A 22,434-nucleotide genomic window follows, 5' to 3' on the forward strand; every position below is an offset into this window, starting at 1 on the left:
AACACATGCTTATTTTGAAAAGTAGTTAGCTGGTTTTATCAGATATAGATAGATAATCTATAATCCTGTTTAACACCATCATCTGGCCCTTGGATACCTCTATCAAGGTCCACTTTTTAGCAAGCATCTGAGTCAAGTCTCCAGTCTAAGAACAACTTCCATCCACCAGGCCCGGACACTGTGAAATGCTTCCTTTCCTTCTCTGACTAAACACTAATGTAAAGTTTTGTAAAGTTTTTTAATTAAAAAATTCCTCATTAAAGAACTAACAGCTGACCTGAAATTATTTTGTAAAATCTGTAAATCATAAAGTTTTAAAAGAATCAGAAACAGACTTAAACATAAACCGGACAGGTGTGTAAGTGTGGCCATGTGGTTAAGGAGATTGCTTTCCAGTCATGTGGTTTCAGGTTCAGTCCCACTGTGCAGCATCTTGAGCAAGTGTTTTCTATTGCCCTGGGCTGGACAAAGTCTTGTGAGTGGATTTGGTAGACAGAAACTGAAAGAAGCCCATTATATGTGTATGTATGTCTTTGCGTTTGTCCCCTATTAATACTTGGCAACCAGTGTTGGTTTGTTAACGTCCCTGTAACTTCATAGTCCAGCAAAAGAGATTGATAGAATACCAGGCTTAAAAAAAATAAGAACTGGGGGTCAATTTGTTTGACTAAATTCTTCAAGGCAGTGCCCGATCATGACCACAGCCCTAAGACTGAAACTGGTACAAGATAAAAAATAATTACAACCAGAAAATAACGATGTCTAATTAAAAATATTAGCAAGTCAATGTAGGGAAAAGGGAGTAGACAACAAAATTCAAACTCAATTACCTTCATCTTCTTCAAAGTCATCTAAAACTTTATCCAGATCAACGATATCCATCTTGGATGCTGCTATGATCTGAAATAACAAAAAGGCAAAACAGTTTTTACTTCAAAGCATTCAATGATATTTTGACAAGCAGAAAAATGTCAGCCTTTCTGTTTACAATGATTAGCCTTGGCTGGACTTTTTTAAGCTGACTAAAACTAGGCCTTGGTTATTATCACACTCAAAACAATAGAGCTATAAAACTGGTTAAAAGTTTACCAATCAATAATTAATACATCTCATTAAATCGGACAATCAAATCAAAGACTCCAGCTGACCTCACTTCAAGTTGACAGCCAGAAATCACATTTAAAATAGATCTTTTCCTTTCAACCAGAATAAATAAGAAATAATGTTGTGTTTTTCTCTAAATTAAAAAAAAAACTTAATATTTATAATAGTAATACTTCTTTCTAATAGGTGCAGGTATCACAGATGTGGCTGTGCGATAAGAAGTTTGCTTCTCAACCACATGGTTCAGTCCCACTGCATGGCACCATGGGTGTCTTCTACTATTCGATTCCAAGCAGGGACCTGAATAATAATAATAACATCAAAAAATACCTTAGGAATGAGAACCCAGGTTCGAAATTTCCCCCAAGACACCTGAAGAAGGCTGGAGGGTATATCAGCCAAAATGTTGTGTTAACAACAAACAAGATGAGGACAAATATCCGTCAATTGTAAATAATGTTCATTTGTGCTAGTTTTGTAAAAGATAAAATTAGTAAATGCTTGCTATGTCACCAATGAAAATGTTTCACTGATTGTAATGTCAGCAATGTGTGTGGGAGGGCAGTGACCACGAGTAATAATTAACAGAGGAACCCATAGTTCAACTGGAGACAATCTCTGGTGGTGCCAGTGACATTGATAACATGGCACCCAGTAAATACTGTAAACTGGTTGGTGACAGGAAGAGTATCCAGCTACAAACCACCACCACCCACTCCACGTCTTGTACCCTTCACCCTCCATAAAACACATCTACAACAACAGCAGAGGTGGCTGTATTTTCTCTGTTGCTGTGTAGATCAGATGACAGAGAACCGTATAGAGATGCAAGGTGTTCTAAGACCTGTCCATCCCATGACAGCCTGGGAAAATCACATGCAAAACCATGATGGTGATGATGATGGTGTTGACAATGGCACGAGTGTTAGTGTGACATGCGATATATGAATGTTTGATAAAGTAGGAACATCGGAATCTGTATTTAGTCAGTGTAGAGAGAACAATGGAATAAATGTAATAGAATATTAGAATAATTCATTTAAAGGATGTAAAATAATTCCCAAATTCTGTGGACTGTCCACAATATGAGTAACCTGAAAATCTGAAGGAAGCATGCATGCATACATACATACATACATACATACATACATACACAGTTGCCCGAAAATGTCATCATGATATTATCTACTAATGAGACATGATGTTGTAGCTAGGACACTCTATAATGAAATCCATCAAAAGGATAATCCCGAGGACAAGGAAATAAAAACCCACAAAATGGTAGAAGCCATAGCGACTCATAATGAACAGGAATACTGGTGGAATGTCCCAGTGAAGACCTTGATAAAATGTAAGCACAACAAACCTGATATAATGATTTGGGATAGAGAAGAGAAACTGTGCACAGTTGTGGAAATTAGCTGCTCAGTGGATGTTAACATAAAATGAAGATTAGTGAAAAAGAGAACACCTATGCTGAATTATTGAAAAATCTGCAAATACTCTATCCAGATTACAAGTTCAAGTTTATATCTGTAATTATTGGGGCCCTGGGATATATAACATACTGCCTAAATACCAATCTTGAGAAATGAGGCTTCTCAAAACCAGAAAGGAGAAAACTGATCCGAAGACTACAGATCCAATCCATCACTGGAACTATAAAAATCTGTAAAACTTTCCAGAAGTTTATCATTTAAATATATATGAGCATGTATAGACATGTAACTCTATACATGAGAATACATACATAAAACATACAAATCTATACATACATACAAACAAACAAACAAAAATACCCTGTTGTTGATGTTGAAATTCGAATGAAGGAACCTTGGATCATGGTTAGAAACTGGTTCTTTCTCTATTGGCAAGAAATCTTGAAATAAACTGAATAATGACACACAGACAGACATACATATATACATAGAGACAGACAGACAGATTTATCACTGAAGAGAACATAGCTTCCTGACTGACCTTTATAATATAATCACAGAAACTAGAGCCTCCGCCATCTGACATAATTTCTGGCCATTGTTAATTAGTCATTTCAAAGAGACTATAATTATTAATAAAAACAAATTCTTACACTAATGAAAGAAAAATTAAAGGGCAAATCCTTTGCATACTGTTCACAAGGAAAAACAATTACATTTTAGGCAAACACGTAAACATAATTTTAATCTCAATCAGTAATAAATTAAAGATTTTCATAAATTCCAAAATCCTCTGAATTTATTCAAAAGACTTTTTTTTTTTTTTTTTTTTTTCTGTAGAGATAATCTTAACAAGTAATTCAAAACCAAGAAATATCTCATAAGCAATCAGAGTAAACTGTGAAATGTTGATACTCTAAATTTGTGACAAGGTCATTAAAAACAAACAGAATATGATAAGAGTACAAGAATTGAAAATGAAGTTAATATTCAAGAAAAACAAACGGGCAAAGTACTTAAGTTGTTAACTACAGAAATGGAAGAAAATAATAATAACTGAAGAGACATCTGAATGAATTAGAAGGACTAATTAATAAACAAGAGTTTTCTTCCTGGACTGAAAATAGAACAAACAGTGGCCCTGCTTGTACTTATTCTCAGGTTTATTTTAGGGAATGAGACTGAAGTATATTTTAAACTACGTCAGTCATTGTCTCTTATTTGACTTCTTTAAAAACAAACAATCAAAAAAAATAAATAATCATGCCACTGGCAAGAAAACCTGCAGATAAATCATCATAATTTAATATCCACTTTTTCATGCTTGCGTATGTCAGACAAAATTTGTGGTCTGTGGCTGGATGCCCTTCCTGTCACCAACCCTTACCTGTCTCCAAGCAAGATAATATTTACTCATGGCTAGACATGTTCCATGGAAGACTGGCTTACAACCATCACACGACAGGCTTTCCTCCAGTTTCTGTCCACCAAATGTTGACGATGGAGCAGAAGTAGTTGGTGGGAATGCTCAAAGAGTTGCAGAGGGTTGCAGTAGGCAATCCACAACTTGAGGCTATACAGCAGGATGGTCAGCACGAGCGTTCTGTACAATCTGCTTTTCTACCTCACCTTCAGAATATGCTGTTTCAGACTCTTTACACAACCTGCAAAATGCACTGTTTAACTTTGGCTGCCGATTGCTAACCTCTTTGTCAATCTTACCCTTCAGCAAGATGATCAACCCCGTCACCTAAACTTGCAGACTGTCATCAGCCCTGGTGGATGATAATCTTGCTGGGGTATGGACCAGCAGAAAACATCTGTCTTCAAGCTGACTTCTCTTCTAAAGAATTCCACAGCAGGATGTTAAATGATGAACAATTGGTTCAGTGTTAGCAACAAATGCTACCTCTTCAATGAGCCAATAGGAACCCCAAATATTTGTTCAACACTGAGCAGAAATAGTCTGGCAACATCATGGAAAGACTAAGAGGTTTCTCAAAATTCCTCAGCCACATCATTCAACTACATCATTCAACCACATCATTCAACTACATACAAAAACAAGTCCAGATACAAAAATGAACTCTCGGAACCCAAGATGTTATGGTGCGAGTTACGGCTGCATAAGCGTGCCAATGCTCTTCACCATTTGCTTATGATGCTCATAAGGGTCATAAAAGACTCTGATGAGGAGGAAAATCTCTACATTTCTTACTGCACAAATGGCAGCCTGTTTCACTTCAAGTTACAACAGTTCAACACAAAGATACTGTGCATGCACGCATGCACACACATGTAAGCGTGTATGTCACCATCATCATTTTACATCTAGAAAGAAACATTAAAAGTATAAAAGACCAAATTATCAAGAATAAAAAAAAGACACTGAGAGCTGCCTCACCAAGGAAACAAAGAAATAAGGGTCGGGGGGGGAATTAAACAGCAAAAGAAAAAAGATGGGGGGTGGGAGAAACAGGTTGTACACTTCAGACCAAATGGTGTGTTCAGCCATGCCTCATGGACATAATGGCAAAGATGTTGCCACAGAGAATAGAATTGCTGCAACAGCCACCACCCCAAACTTGCAGGACTCATTTCTTGGATGGACCGCAGTTATCCCAATTTTGCAGAGGAAATTAGCAGCACAGGGTCCAAGAACACCTGAAGTCTTCCTCAATGGCAACCAACACAAACAGGTGTGTGTGTGTGTGTGTGTGTGTGTGTGTCTGTGTGTGTGTGTGTGTGTGTGTGTGTGTGTGTGTGTGCGTGTGTGTGTGTACAGTGAAAAATGTGGTGCATGGGGATAATAAAGACGGAATAACCCAGAAAACACACACACACACAATGAATGCAGACATTACATATACAATTCATATAATAATACGACATAATATATATAATATATATTTATATAATATTAATATAATATATATTATGTAATATTTTTGCTTCTTCTATACATCAGAAAAGAGCCTTTGTTCTCCTTTAAAACAAGTATACTGTGTTGGCAAATTATTTATCATCTGTTTAGACTTCATTTTCTAGAATGGAATTCTAAGTAGATAATAGTAAAAGATTTCTTTGGATCTGTTGCACCATTCTACTGGTTATTTCACCATTAACATAATTCTGTCACCACTTTTACATACCAGGCATTCTTGTCTCTCATTTTCAATGGCTGTCACACTTACTTGCTGTTACACACACATATAATTTACACATGTTGACACACGCACACACATACTAGTACACACAGACACACATGCAATAGACACAGGTGTATGCATTCACACACACACACAAATTAATGACAAAAAAGTGTGACAATCATTCAAAAGACAAGCAAGAATGCCTGATATGTAATAGCAGTGACAGAACCCCCATAAACAGTGAAACAGCCAGCAGAATGGGGCAACAGATCAGAAACAATGGTTCTAATATTATCTTCCATTTTCTGGGATGAAATTCTAAGTGGATTATAAAGCCATGGCTTTATTCTCATGGAAGGCAGATCTATGGAATATTTTTTCAATATTTTAACCCTTTTGATACGAACCCACCTAAGACACAAACTTCGTTCTATGATACAAGCTTCCTGTTTTAAAGGATCTTAATTAAAACCTTCCATGTTAATTCACATTCCAAACATCAGTTTAGTAACTTTACTCAACTGTTCACTATTTTCAAAATTTATTAAAATAAAGCCAGTTGTTTCAACAGAAATATGGTAACACAAGGGTTAAAGTGATCTAAATTAAAACCTTCCACCAAAATCTCATATCAGTTTATCGTCCAAACACCAGCTTAATAATGACAAATAGATTGTACCAAATTCTTCATTATTTTCAAAATTAATTGAAATAAAGGCAGTGTTTGTCAACAGAAATATGGTAACAAAATGGTAGCCGTTTCTCTATGGCTGAGCTTGGACACATCTGAAATATCTGTTCTAATTTGTCCTCAAGTCAGCAATATGGATTTCTGCTGTCAAATTATTTAGATTTCTGTTCTATAATTATCTACTACATGTCTATATTTGTCTACATGTCTCACCGTTTCTGTTTGTTGATACAACTAATTAATACTTTAATAATTACACACCTCTAGCAAACAGCCAACTCTCCAATTACCTTCGGCAGAAAAAAAGAGACATATTTCTTGATGCAAAACAGAATATCTATTCTATTTCTGTACTTCTAAAATGTAACGGCTTAACCGTTCTCAGAAATAATCCTTCAGCTAAAGGAATTCTGAATTTATGACGTCACCGATGTACCACATCGGGAGGCTAGCATCTTTGTGGTTTTATTTGCAGATCTTGAGATTAAAATTTTTTTCAAATATTATAAGTAGCAATCTTTCAAATAGCTTTTTCGCAATTAAAGGAAACAACATTGGTGATAACTTAAAAGGATTAGCCAGCAGACACAGGAGATGAGAATGGATTTCTAAATTTAGCATCTGACAAGGAATTTCTGCAAGCTCCAGGAAAAATATTACAACTAAACTAAATACAAGTCATTTAAATCTTATGTTGTTCTGAAATTTAATTAGTTTTCTTTTGAAAATACACATCAATTGTGTGTTCTGAATCGGCATATTTATTTTAAAGGGCAAATCTTCAATTTTTCAAACACTACAAAAAAAAAAAAAAAAAAAAAAAAATTTAATTAAAAGCTGACAAATGGCTTTGCTTGAACAGATCAGTTTTCTTATAGAAAACTTATAAAATTAGAGATCAATTTCTTAAAGAAAACCTAGAAGACTGTAACCATTGCAGTGTAAAGAAAAGAATAAATTGTTGAAATTATTCTAAGAAGCATTGTAGAAAAACAAGAATCAACAAAATATATTTTCTCTCAATAAAAACAGAATTATTTGTACGAAATATTAACATTAGAAATGTTTTTATTAGATGAAAAAATACAAATAGTAACTCAATAAGCTTATATTTGTATACAGGCACGGGCTGCGTGGCAAGAAGTTTGCTTCCCAACCGCATGGTTCTAGGTTCAGTCTCACTGTGTGGCACCTTGGGCAAATGTCTTCTACCACAGCCTCAGGCCCACCAAAGCCTTGTGAATGGATTTGGTAGATGGAGTCTGAAAGAAGCCTGTTATGTGTGTATCCCACCACCACTTGACAACCAGTGTTGGCATGTTTACATCCCCATAACTTAACCGCTCAGCAAAAGGCTTAAAATTTAATAGGTACTGGGGTCAGTTTGTTTGACAAAAATTCCTCAAGGTGGTGCCCCAGCATGGCCACAGTCTAATGCCTGAAACAAGATGAAAGGTATTGACATGATAATGGTATCCTACATTTTCATGCCAATATCCTCTAAAAAATATACCTCACATCGTTTAGTCAACATTACTTTAAAGTCCCCTTTTCCATGTTTGCATGGGTCAGACAGAATTTGTTGAGGCAGATTTTCTATGGCGAGATGCTCTTCCTGTCGGTAACCTTCCCTTGTTTGCAAGCAGAAGTAATATTTTCCTATGACCAGACATACATTTCATGGAAGACTAGAAACAAAGAACATCACTTGTATGATGGTGACACTCCTTTATGACTATCGCATGCTATCTACACACACACACATTCATACGACAAGCTTCTTTTAATTTCCATCTACTAAATCCACTCACAAGGCTTTGGTTGGCCTAGGGCTACAATAGAAAACAGTTAAATAAGGCACCATGTAGTGGGACAGAACCTGTAACCTCATGGTTGGGAAGCAAGCTTCTTAACCCGACAGCCACACTTGTGTCTTATACAAACAAAAAAACTTCTTCCTGAGGTATTTACTGCATTAGTTGCCTGAAGACTATGGACTTGTCCCATCTTGAACAATAAGCAAAGGATGATTTAGGCAACAAATACATTGAAAAAAAAAAGAAAAACGTTTTATGAATGAATTTAGCTGCCAAGATTTTTAATGTAAAAGGTTTTAGATATTACAAGCACCAATTGAAGAGAGTCAAGAGGAACAAGACCAGTGAGAAGAGGAAGACCTACCTGGTGCTTGCCAGGTGACCACATTACCATTACAGAACACTTGCCGCTGCCATTCCTACTCTCTCAAATTAGGTAACAGGATATGTAACACTCTCTCTCTATATAAATATTATATATAACACTAATGACTAAAATAGCAAACTGCCAACTTGGATTCAAATTTTACTGAGAAATAACACAATAAATACTATTATTATTGAATTAACTGCTAAGATTTTCTGTATAAAATGGAATTAGACACACAGTGTTTTACCATTTTTCTAAAATGCAAATGTCTATAAAAACCCTCTAAGTCCTCTCTTTCTCTCTCTCTCTCTCTCTCTCTATTTTATTTATTTATTTTAAAAAATGCTTAACTCAGTTTCATAACATTCTACAGAAGAGCAATAAAAAACAAAAACGAAAAAGGATGTCTTGTACAAGACACCAGTCTATCATTGCTAATATTCTTAGATGCAGACATGGCTGCATGGTAATGAAATTTGCTTTGCAACCATGTGGTTTGGGTTCAATCCCATTCTACAGCACCTTGTGCAAGTGTTTTCTATTATAACATTGTGTTGACTAATGTCTTGGGGGTGAAATTTGTGAGATAAAAACTGAGAGGAAGCCCATTGTGTAAAGTCACCAGTGACTTCAATACATGCATCACCTCTTAGTTTTCACACCACCCCAACACACACACACACACACACACACACACACACAGATACTGAACCATTAGCACAAGAAGCAAATAATTTGCTATTCTGAAATGTCTTCTTCAATTAGTGTCCGCCGCCAACCTCTATCACTAAATGTCACATTTATTTGCTAAATAATTGTGACCTCCTTCCTGCTTCCAAATCAATCATTGAAATTCCTGCCCAATCAGGGTAACATGCCCTCTTATGAAATCAGGGTAACATACCTTCCTATGAAACATTGTAAATTGACCCCAGAAACCTCAGGTAATTCAGTTTAAGTAACTACACCAAACTTTACTATTTCTAGACCAATTAACCTGGAAGGAGACGTGCTTCTTATTTTGACCCAATTGAGACGCATCCTTCCATTTTCGTCATGCCATCAAAATACTGGGTCCCCCCTCCCTTCTACACACACATGGTTTTGCAGCTGCTCTGAAACTTCATAGGTGAAAAATACAGCTAGCAACACCTGGAGGAAGTCACTTCCTCATCATGATGAGGCATTTAATCCCCATCAGCGCAAAGAATGATTCTGTACGTAACACAGCCTCAACACTCAACCACTTTCCAAATTACAGCCAGGCCATCGGGTATTTTGCCAAGAAAGTTTCTGCTTCCTTCGCAGACTCATCCTGGTTGCCACTCCTCTAACAAGATGCTTCCTGCTGGTAAAACAATTTATTGCTCATTGCACACACTACATGCATATAACACTCTCAAGGGCATCCAAACTTTATTCATTAAATAGAAAAGTAATACACAGAACACACACACTTAAAATAGAACTAATAATTCTTTGTAATATAGGCACAAGGCCTGAAATTTGGGGGGAAGGAGGCCAGTCGTTTAGGTCAACCCCAGTACACAACTGGTACTTAATTTATCAATCCCAAAAGGATAAAAGGCAAAGTCAACCTCAGTGGAATTTGAACTCAGAACATAGCATTTTGCTCGGTGTGCTAACAATTGTGCCAGCTCGCCACCTTAAAACTGGAACTAACAATGAGAAAACCAAGGTGGACGAGCTGGCAGAAGCATTAACACACTGGGCAAAATGCTTAGTGACATTTTGTTTGTCTTTACATTCTGAGTTCAAATTCTGCTGAGGTTGACCTTGCCTTTCATCCTTTTGGGGTCAATGAAATAAGTACCAGTTGAATACTGGGGTTGATGTAATTGACTAAACCCCTACCCTGAACGTGCTGGCCTTGTGCCAAAATTTGAAACCAATATATTGCAAAACTGAACATTTAAAACTAACAACAACAACAAACTTCAGAATAAACTTCATATCATTAATGAAATGTACACAGTTCTATATCTGAGAGATGAGGGATTATGTACATTATTTACATTTGACAGATATTTGTCCTCATCTTGCCCATGGGCATATGGCATAGTGGTTAAGAGTGAGGGCTACTAACCCCAAGATTCCGAGTTCGATTTCAGGCAGTGACCTGAATGATAATAATAATAATAATAAAAGCGGAAAAAATACCTTAGGAGTGAGAACCCAGGTTCGAAATTGCCCCAGGACACCTGATGAAGGCTGGAAAGTATATCAGCCAAAAGGTTGTGTTAATAACAAACAAGACGAGGACAAATATCCGTCAAATGTAAATAATGTGAAACGTACATGTTCACATACAGCCATGATAGTTGCAAACTTCATGAAAAACTGCCATATTGAACAGACATGCATCACACTCCCATGCCAACTGACAATATAGCTTCAATAAAAAAAAATATCGGAAATATATTTTATCATACAACACACAACTAAAATAAAAAAATTCTAATTGATAACAGCCGAGATGGATTAAAATGAAAATAAATAGAAGATTAGTCATGAAAGAAACAGTAATAATAGCAACTTGTGTCACTTAACACGCAGCAGATAGCGCATACAAACAGATATACAAAGAGCCTATCCAATTAAAAGTAGATACCACAGTCAAACCATTTCCTGACTGGCAAAGAAAACTTGACATCAACAACTAAGAAGTTGTTTAGTTCTGGGTCAGTTTTGACTGAACAAACTTCTAATTAAAGGCATTCCAGCCATGACCACCCTGTGCTCACAAAGGTATTGCATACTGAGGACTACATTATGCAACATGTCCTTTGTCTTCAAGACTGTAAGGTATAATTTAAGCGTTATTTGGTTGCTATTTCACAAGCATCCACCTAAGATGTTCTTCATAGGAAATTGAAGGAAATTTAAGCCTTCAGTAACCAATGAGGAACAAGTAGACCCGTATTCCCAACACTTTGGCCAACACTTTTTTAGAAACTTTAAATAAAACGCAAGATCCACCATCAACAAAACTATTTCATCCAGAAAATAAGGCTGAGACGGTCTTGAAATTGTTGATGAACCAAGCAAAGTTACTTTTCTAAACTAAAACTTTAAAAGACCAATAAAGAAATATGAGAAATCTTTAATAAATGTTAAAATTGTTACAATAGAAATAATTATGTGGTAAAGTAAAGATAATATTTGTCAATGACTAATATAATTTTAAGTATTACAGCAAAAACAGGAGACAACTGTGGATATAGTTTGGTCTTATAATGGCTTCATCACATCACCAAGTAAGTGTATGATAACATACATTGGTTGATGCATAAAAACAGAATTATTTAATGAATAAATGAGACGTTATATGCAGAATAGGTTTAATTAGAGTTAACATATTTAGTGCTGGGAGCTTTAAAAAATTAATTACAGATAATTATGTGCTGAGGGGAAAGAATAGTATTTATCAATGACTAATATTATTTTAGATAACACATTTACTCACATATAAGTTGCACGCATGTATAAAATGTATCCCTAATTTAGTGTTAAATCTTGAACAAAAATCTTTTATTCTTCATAATTTTAGCTTTGCTCTATGTATAAATTGTACTCCTTTTTTCCAGTTAAATTCAAGTATAAAATAAAGTGATTTACATACATGTAAAACTGGTAATTTAGTGAGTATGTGAAACAACTCTGGGCATATTTGGGTGTTATTTCAACTCCAAAGATATACAGTTTGTTGGACAGTTTTACAATACACACCATGCAAAGATTACACACAAAAAAACCCCCAAAAAACAATGAATTAACATACTGTCTGAGATGAGAAATTATTCTTGACAATGAGATGTAATTACCATTCTTTACATAATTCTACCTAGAAGATAAACAGGTTGAGTTTAGAGAATAGCATTTTTCATCTAATGAATTTACAAATAATTGAAGTCAATATTCATGATAATACCATATAATATACTTTTGCAAAACATTAATTTACAAAAAAATATTAATTTGTAAAACAATAATTAGGTTCGAAATGGTTTTCCTAATATTTTTAATTAATGTTACATAAACAATGCTTTGCTATTCGTTAAATAATTTTCATAAACGAAGCATTCCACCAAATTCACAGACACACTCTCAAGGCATTTTTTGTTTGATAAATTAATATAAAATAACATTTTTGCTTTAAACTAATTTAAGAAGAAAAAACCAACAGCTGTAGTGTTCAAACAATACACTAAATGACTCTGGGTTTATACCAGTTCTGAAAGTCTCCCTTATAATCTCTCTCAATATAAATCTCAATAATTTACAAAGAAGACAACATCACAGCCAGCAAGCAGGCCACCTCCACTGCAAAACAAAAATTCTCAAAATAAAGACAGGCACAGGAATGGCTGTGGGGTGAAGAAGTTCACTTCCCAACCACATGGATTCAGGTTCAGTCTCACTCCATAACATCTTCAGCATCTGTCTTCTGCTACAGCCCCAGGCTGGCCAAAGCCTTGTGAGTAGATTTGGTAGACAGAAACCGAAAGAAACCCATTGTGTATGCGTGTGTGTGTGTGTGTATATATATATATAAGTCCACTCTGCTGGGTCGTTGGTGTTATGCAGGGCATCCAGCTGTAAAAATCCTGCCAAAACAGTCACAGAAATCAAGGTGGAGACTTCTGCTTGGCCAGCTCTTGTGAAACCATCCCACCCATGCCAGCATGGAAGGCAGACGTTAAACGATAATGATGATATATGCATGTGTGTGTGTGTGTGTAGATGTCTCTTCCTTGATATTGCATGACAGTTGTAAACGAGTATCACCATCATACAAGTGGTGTCCTTCATTGCCAATCAATCTCTCACAAAAACATGTCCAGCCATTGGGAAACTAGTGAGGGTTGGTGATAAAAAGGGCATCTGGATATATAGAATATCTGCTTCAGCAAATTCTGTACAACTAAACTGAGCATGAGAAAGTAGACATTAAAACAATGATGAAGAAAGACCACCGAGGCATGCAAAGGGTGAGTGAGAAGATGGCAGCAAAATGCAGGCACAGGTGTGAATGTGCACAAAATTTCCTCTCGGCTCTTACACCAATTAAGATGGGAGACAGCAAAAGAGCCTTTTACCCCCAGTCATTGAGAAATGTTGTTGTTACGCTATTGCATGCAAAGGACAGAGTTTGTTGCTGCAGTAAACTGCAAGCCACACGGTCCCTGCCACTGGAAGCTGAATCACTGCCAAACATCTTACATCATGGGACACTTCTACAACTTCCTAACAACATCATTCCTCCTCGCACTCAGTGTATACAGATTTTTAAAAATCTTACACAACCAAAAATAACAGCAGCACCAATAACCTCATTACTTGTTAATGCTGTGTACTCCATATGATAAACCTTTGCTTGTCTAAGAGCAAAGTATGGTTCTCGAATAGATAGAGATCTGATCTACCCATGTGTATATCATATCTAGTCATTCAACTGATGACCTACATACCATAGTCCTTCTCAATCACCAAGGCTAAACAACAAGCAATGAAATAAACAAAGTTGAGTCAACATTAACTATATCCCTATTCCATATTCCTCACACAACCAGTTTTGTGACAATATACCATATATGAGAATTGCACTTCTCCACGAAAAAGTCTTTAAAAATATCCTAGGCCCTACATGCAAAGTTGGAACCTATATTACATGCATTAAGCCTTTAGCATTTAACCTGGTCATATCAGATCCAACCTCTCACACCTAACCTACAATGTCAATTTAAAAATAAACAAATATATCATCACTATCTCAAAGCTATGAGATAATGCATGATAATTTTTTTTTTATGTGAATAAATAAGTCTTACATTTAACAGAGTCAAAGTTAAAGGTCAATGTACTTAAAATTTTCCTTCATAAACATGCGTTGCTGGAATTGGGGTTTGTCTACTACTATGTCCATACATCTTTTGTGCATTCAAATACAAAACTAAAATCCTGTATGTATCACTTACTAAACTCCTTTCTGTTTTAAAAGGTACTTAATTTTATTAGCTGTCACTGGAAGGATGAATGGTAAAGTCAGTTTTGAAAAGGTATCTAGTGCCATCTTTTTACCAGCATACTGGAAATGATTGTTCGAATTCCACTGAGGAATAAATAATCTTCCTTTTCATCCCAATTCAGCTTGCCCTGACATTATTATTTCAGAGGCAGTAAAACAACCAGAGCCAACAATATGTAAATTTAAACATTTACATCCAGCCTCCACTGAATATTATTAGAATAGTTTCGGTGGGAACATCACAACTGAATAATGACAAGCAGAGAGGACTCTTGACCCTTTGGCATTCAGACAACTCCGTCAAATGGAATGCTTACTTATTCACAAATTGTTTTGAAATAAATCAAGAATTATCCTGCAGCTTTGAGATTTTGATGATGCAATTGTATACTTTTAGAATGGCATTGTAGGGTAAGTGTGAGAGGTCAGATCAAGACAGTTGGAACATAAAACAAGTAGAATACTTCAACTGGATATAGCTCGCTTAAATGCTAAAGGATTAAAAGGTTTTACCAAAGAAATAATGCAAGAGTTTTTAAATACAAAACCATTAAAGATAAAAGGTGGGACAGAGTAGTCATAAATATAAAAAAACTACTGAAAAGACACCAATTTGTATCAAATATGAAATAATTGGTACAAAAATCTGTGTCTAAATAACTGATTCATTTCTATTAAATTGGTAAAACAATGCCTGATTGTGAGTCATCGTAGAACTCATGTGAGCTTCTGGAAATGGTAACAAAAGCCTCATATTTAATTCAACAATGGAAAATAGTCAACTGCATATAATATTAGTGAAAGGGAAGCATTAAAGCATTTTACCAGATGCATTCTGAAATAAATATAGGCTAATATTCTTAAATGAAGATAACCTAAAAACTATATTTGTGAACCTTCGGCTATTAGGACACAAACATGTTTTGATTGTTTTATTTGCTTTATTTTATTGTTTTAACGAAAGGCAGGGAGCAGGCAGAATCATTAGCAATGTTCTGAGTTCAAATTCTAAGGAGGTCGACTTTGCCTTTCCTCCTTTTAGGGTCAATAAAATAAAATATTAGGTGAGTAATAGGGTCAATGTAATTGACTGGCCCCTTCTCCCACCACTTCAGACCTTATGCCTACAGTAGAAAAAAATGGTTTTAAAGAAAAATTTTATTAGAATTAAATGTTCAAATTGAAGAATCTCATTAATTCTAAAGAAAATGACTAGTATTTTTTTAAATAATCTCAGCTCCAATGGATCATCCAAACCCTAGCTTCTCTAGGATAAGAAACTTGCTCAAGCCCATCTCTCATACTTTAACTCCTCATCTACTCACACCCAGCTGCTCCTTACCTCCCACACCTTTGGGATTTGTAGTCCTTAGCAATTTCACTATGCCAGAGCTGCAAAAAGCACCCAGTACATATTGTAAGGTGATTCAGGTTGGTGTTAAGATAATCCAGCCAAAGAAACCATGTCAAAGCAGACATTGGAGTACAATTCAGATCTTGGGCTCATCAGATCCTGTCAAACACCTCCAACCCATGCCAGCATGGAAAGCAGACATTAAATGATGATGATGAAGAATCACAGCAAAATAATTTACAAGCTACTAAAACCTAAAAGAAATAAAAACAGCAGAGGTTGCTAAAAACGATTAACTGCATACTTTCAAGATACAAGAAGGTGAGGACAAGAGAGAATAATGGACAAAGAATTAGGAATGGGGGGGGGGGGGGGGGTTGAGTCTGGGAGGAGAATGAGAAACGATTAGGGAGGGGTTTGGAGGGGAATACAATGGATGAGTAACAAGGGTGGTGGTGTAGTCGAAGGTATATATATATCATTGTGGAGGGGGTGAAGATGTAAAGAATTGGAGTGGGTCAGGATGGTGGAGGTGAGGAGTGGCAGTACAGGAAACGTGGAGAACAACAGTAGAAGAGTGATACACCAGTTAATTACCATATTTGATGGCAGAAATTCTGCAAGGGCGTATTAGATGCACCTCAATTTCAGCAGCACATCATCATCATCATTTAACGTCTGTTTTCCAATGCTGGCATGGGTTGGAGAGTTTGACAGGCCCTGGCAAGCTGAAGAGCTGCACCAGACCCCAATTGGCCATTTTGGTTGGATTCCCTTCCTAATGCCAACCACTTTACAAAGTGTTCTGAGTGTTTTTTACATGACACCAGCACAAGTGCATTTTGCATTAAAGAACATAATATATGCTCAATTTTGCATATGGGACCCAGGGTGATGTTTTTGCAATATTGTTTTGGAAAAATAAAGAGCATCTTATATGACATTAGAATATAGTAAAATACATTTATAAAAGTGTGTATAAGGTGTGAATATAAGGGTTTTCTTGGTGGGGGGGGGGGGGTATATCTCAAACATTAACAATAATTTTTCATGGCTTCAAAATACTGCCATATCAATTTAACCTTCAAACAATTCTTTTCTTCAGTGTGTGTGTGTGTGTGTGTGTGTGTGTGTGTGTGTGCGCGCGCTTATGTCGTAACATATACGGGAAGTCTCTTAAAACTTAATTTGAAGAACACAAAAGACAACTTCAAACCCCATCTGACTATAAACGATGGTGGATAATATGAACAAGGACAGTGATTACCATTCCATCCAAACATTGATTTTTTTCCATTCTGACAAAAGCCCCGGCTAATTACATTGCTTTCTCCAGGAAACTCCACCGGCTCATTTAAAAATGCAATATATATATGAGTGACTAGCATTCCCACTCTATGGTTTCCACTCTTATCCTTATATTCTACAATGTTAATTCCTATTATTACTTTATACAGTCATCATGGCATTTCTATCATAACTATCCTTCCCTCAAGTCCGAAACCTATGTTCGTTTCGCCTTCAATTCTCACTACTCTAGCTACTATCTATGTCCTTCCTTTCCATCCTCCTCCTCTCCGTCTACAAATCCACATTCTCCTGCCAGCTCTCAGCGCATTACTCTATCTTTTAACATCTCAGCTATGCACAGTTTCTTTCTGTTAACCACACATACTCTGAACATTGATCATCCTCCAGCTGATCTCAAAGAAATATAGACAAATATATCAAATCCCATTCCTGATACGTCTCGCAATGAGATTATTACGAACCCGGCATCATTTTGAGCTCTTCACAGAATGAAGTTGATGCTTAGCTCAGCTCTTTTACAGTTTACAAACATGCTACATTCATAAACAGGACATCAACAGCAGGCATTACTTCCTTTGAACAGAATTATAATACAAATGCATGCTTACATGGATTAAAAATATATATATACACACACCCCTCTCTCTCTCTATCTCTCATGCACACATACACACACACACACACACACACGTGTGTGTGTGTGTGAGTGTGTATAGGCACAGGCATAGCTGTACAATAAGAGTTTTGCTTCCCAACCACATGGTTCCAGGTTCAGTCTCATTGCATAGCACCTTGGGCAAGTGTCTTCTATAACCTCAGGCCAACCAAAGCCCTGTGAGTGGATTTGGTACATGGAAACTGAAAGAAGCCTCTGTGTGTGTGTGTGTGTGTGTGTGTGTATACACATACAAATGTGTGTGTGTGTGTGTGTGTGTGTGTGTCACTGTGTTTGTCCCCCACTGCCACATGGCAACCGGTGTTGGTTTCTTTATGTCCCTGTACCCTAGCAATTTGGGCAAGAGAGATAGAATAAGTACCAGGTTGAAAAATAAGTAATGGAGGTGAAACCCTGCAAGGTGGCGCTCAGCCCAGCATGGCTGTAGTCTAATCACTGAAATATATATATATATATATATATATATATACCTATAGACATGTACAAAATCCAGTACAACCTGTTACAACCCACAGGTGAATGCTGCTGATAATCCGGTACAACCTGTTACCTGGTTAAACTGTCTGCAATTAAACCAGAGCCATCCCTGACCAGTCTAGCCTGGGGAGGATTGCTATTTGAAACCCAGAACTAAAACAAGACCTATCAAAAGATGAATGAACCAAACATGAACGTCAACGACTATCTAGGAAAATAAACACCATCGTCGTCATGGTTTAACATCCTCCTTCCATGTTGGCATAGGTCAGGCGGTTTGACAGAAGCTTGCCAGGTAGAAACCTGCACCATACCTCTGTGATTTTTGTACGGTTGGATGCCCTTCCTAGTCCCAACCACTCCACAGAGGATTTAGAAATACTGGAGATGGTGAATGAGTGAGCTACAAGTCCCCTAAGTGATGGGTAGAGTTGCACTCTTTAGCTATGGTTGAGGTAGCTTGTTTAGGAGAAGGTCGCCTAAATAAAAATTGGGTAATACTCAACATAATGTTACCGTTGTTCTGTTTCAGTGATTCTACACATAACCAAGTAAGGAATGGTAGGACTTTGCAAGCCATGTCTTCCTTTTATTACAAATATTCATGCACTGATGTTGCTTTGAACTGTCTTAAAATTGCCAGATGGCTTGTGGGAAGCATATTTTCATACCACCATCATCATCATTTAACATCCACTTCTCTGTGCTTGCATAGGTTAGACAGATTTTGCTGAGGAAGATTTTCTATGGAGGGATGCCTTCCTCATTTCCAACACTCACCTGTTTCCAAGCAAGGTAATATTTTCCAATGGAAAACTGGAAACAAACAAACAAACAACATTTGTATGACAGTGATGCTCATTTATAATCATTATTTAATGCCAAGGCAACGATACAAACACACACACACACACACGACAAGGCTTCTAGTTTCTGTCTCTCAAATCCATTAACAAGGCTTGTGTGGCCTAGGGCTATTGTACAAGAGAATTTCCCTAAGTGATGCACTCTTTAACTGGGGATTCAGTTTGGGACTATACATGGTCGACAATAATCTTTAAATATGCAAAACTATCAACTTTTTGAAATGTATAGTTCCCAAAATAATTTACATTATTTACATTTGACGGATATTTGTCCTCATCTTGTTTGTTGCTAACACAACATTTTGGCTAATATACCTTCCAGCCTTCATCAGATGTCTTGGGGAAATTTCGAACCTGGGTTCTCATTCCTATGGTATTGTTCAATGTTGTTGTTATTATTATTATTATTATTATTATTATTTAGGCCACTGCCTGGAATCGAACTCAGAATCTTGGGGTTAGTAGCCTGCACTCTTAACCACTAGACCATATGGAGTAGTGGTTAAGAGCGTGGGCTACTAACCCCAAGATTCTGAGTTCGATTCCAGGCAGTGGCCTGAATAATAATAATAATAATAATAATAATAATGATAGCATCGGAAAAATACCTTAGGAATGAGAACCCAGGTTCGAAATTTCCGCAAGACACCTGGTGAATGCTGGAGGGTATATCAGTCGGAACGTTGTGTTAACAGCAAACAAGATGAGGACAAATATCTGTCAAATGTAAATAATGTAAATAATGTACATAATTCCTCATTTCTTAAATATAGAACTGTATTCCCAAAATAATGTAAATGGCAAAAAAAAGCCTACAAGACTTAAGCTTGCAGGTGTGGCTCAGTAAGAGTTCCAAGGAAAGGCAGCTGGGTCCATGTTTTTATTAGGTGACTACCAAAAGCATGTCCCTGATTTTCTGGTTGGCTTTTACAATTTAAGAACCTTGATCCAACCCATGCTAGCATGGAAAGTGGACGTTAAACGATGATGATGATGATGATTGATAACGAAGTGTCATGGTTCAATAGCCATTGTTCCCAAATCTCAACCAGGTTTTACTTTGGAAGGGGACAAATGACATATTTTGCACATGTTGAACAGAGACTTGACCTCTGTAAATTGGGGTCAATTTTATTAGCTTAGCCCCTCCACCAAACTTGCTGACTTTTTTCCAAAATTTGAAACCAATATAGTAGATAGGGCACCTGTGAGGGGATGGGACCAGGCGAAGCAGTTGACTCACTTGTAAGAGTAGTTGAGATGTTTAAAATATCTGACGAAGTAAAGTAGAGTTTAGTCACTCAAAGAGTCAGTCAGGTAACACCAGGTGTCATGCTCAACGCCTGCAGTAGCAGCATTATGGTAAACTGTTACAAGGGACAAAGAGATGCAGCAGAGAGAGGAAACTGCAGAGGAATCAAATTGTTGGGTCAGAGGAAGTGTTATTGCAAAAGTTATTAGGAACAGGGTCAGCTTCGATGAGATGCAGCTTGACTTTGCACAAGGAAGAGGTACCATTGATGCCATCTTCTTGGTGAGGCTGTTACAACAGAGATATTTACATTCATGGATCTGAAGAGGGCTTTCAACAGGGCCACCCTGGTGGGTGGTAAGGAAGGTGGAACTAGAGGAATGGCTGGGAGAGTTAATTATGAGTACATATGGGTAGGGGGTTAGGGTTAGGGTTCAGTCTTCAGCTCTCTCTTCTTTCTTATAATCCTCCAATCCATCACAAAGGAGTTGACGACTGGCTTTAAGTAGGGACTCTTGTACGCTGATGGCCTTGGTCTGATAGCAGAATTTGTGGAAGATCTGGAGAAGAAATTTGAGAAATGGAAGGAAAACCTGGAACTGAGGGGTCTTAAAGTAAACTTAGCCAAGACAAAAATCCTAGCAAATAGGAAAGAAGTAAGGAGTCAGCAGCCATCAAAGAAATGGCTGGGCTTAGTAAAGGAGGGAGCAGAAATTCCCCACAGTGTGTCCAGTGTAAAGAATAGGCATGTCAGAAGCGTAGTGGGATCACAGGTAGGCTAACAGCAAAGGTAGCCCCCATTTGTGGCAGATGCACAGAAGAATCAAGCTCACGCAAAGGACAGAGTCCTTCAACTGCCATAAAGGATCCCTAAATGTAGTAGAGTATGCAATTAGCAACAGGAGTGGCTGCTCTGAAAGGATAATAGCTAGAGTGAAAATAAGGTTCTGGGAGCTACTGCCTGAGCCAGCAACAAAGGGCTTTCCTCTCAAGGTAAAGGGTAGATTGTATTAGGCAAAGAGCATTACCACATGGTAACGAAATGTAGGCCCTGCATGCAGAAGCTTTTTAAAAGCTAGAAACAAATGAGGTGAGCATACTCTGACGGATGTATAATGTTTATAGACTTAAAAGTTTTCAGTAGAGATGACCTGAGAGGGAAACTGTGTAGAAAAGGAATCAGATGTAGTTTGCAAGGGAGGAGAGTGCACTGGTATGTGCATGTGATGCATAAGGGTGATAACAGCTGCATAAAATGCTCTAAGTGGATGGTGCTTGTGGAAGAGGATGACCTAAAAAGACAGAGAATGAAGAGGTAAAAAAAACTACTCTCAACATATAGAAACTCACAAAAGAAGATAACAAGGAACCACAACAATTGGTAACATGCTGTAAAATATTAGCAAGAGGAGGGGTTGGGATGCCCTTACTGCTCCCCCCCCCGTCTCCCTTTCTCCTGGGAGGTTTCCACAGCAGTCTTCTCACCAAACCCCACCTCTATGACACCTTCCAGCCTTTCTTTCTCTCACCGCTCCTCCACCCATCGCCTCCCACCCTCCTCACAGCTTCTCTCCCACTGTCAAACTTTCTCCCTCCTTCCTCCTTGCTCCCCTATGTCACTCCCTTTTGCCCTTCCATACTCGCCCTCCCAGCTGCATCCACTCTCTTACTCCCTCCACCACCATCACCATCCCTGCACACCAGTACAGCTTTCATGCTTCACCCTCACATCAATCACCCCTTCCCTCATATTTTCCTTCTCGCCATTGTAGTTTTGGTGCTGGTGCTAGGAAAGATGTAACCAAGACCCCACCCCCAATAAATTGGTTGGCGTTAGGAAGAACAACCAGCCACCCTCCCACTGACTTGCTGGATC

General features: G+C 37.3%; 1 protein-coding gene across 12 annotated transcripts in view; it reads right to left on the reverse strand.

The window, feature by feature from the left end:
• The window catches only part of LOC106872539 (uncharacterized), a 123,360-nt gene that overhangs the window by 95,238 nt on the left and 5,688 nt on the right, over positions 1-22,434 (reverse strand). For all 12 annotated transcript variants that reach the window (XM_089356004.1, XM_089356007.1, XM_089356005.1 and 9 more), the window contains exon 2: positions 831-900. In XM_089356004.1, the coding sequence (XP_089212130.1) occupies positions 831-882 (52 nt within the window). In that variant the 5' untranslated portion in view covers positions 883-900. The remainder of the gene's footprint in view (positions 1-830; positions 901-22,434) is intronic.

The sequence above is a fragment of the Octopus bimaculoides genome, chromosome 8 (assembly GCF_046866305.1).
Source record: "Octopus bimaculoides isolate indiv1 chromosome 8, ASM4686630v1, whole genome shotgun sequence".
Taxonomy (NCBI): domain Eukaryota; kingdom Metazoa; phylum Mollusca; class Cephalopoda; order Octopoda; family Octopodidae; genus Octopus; species Octopus bimaculoides.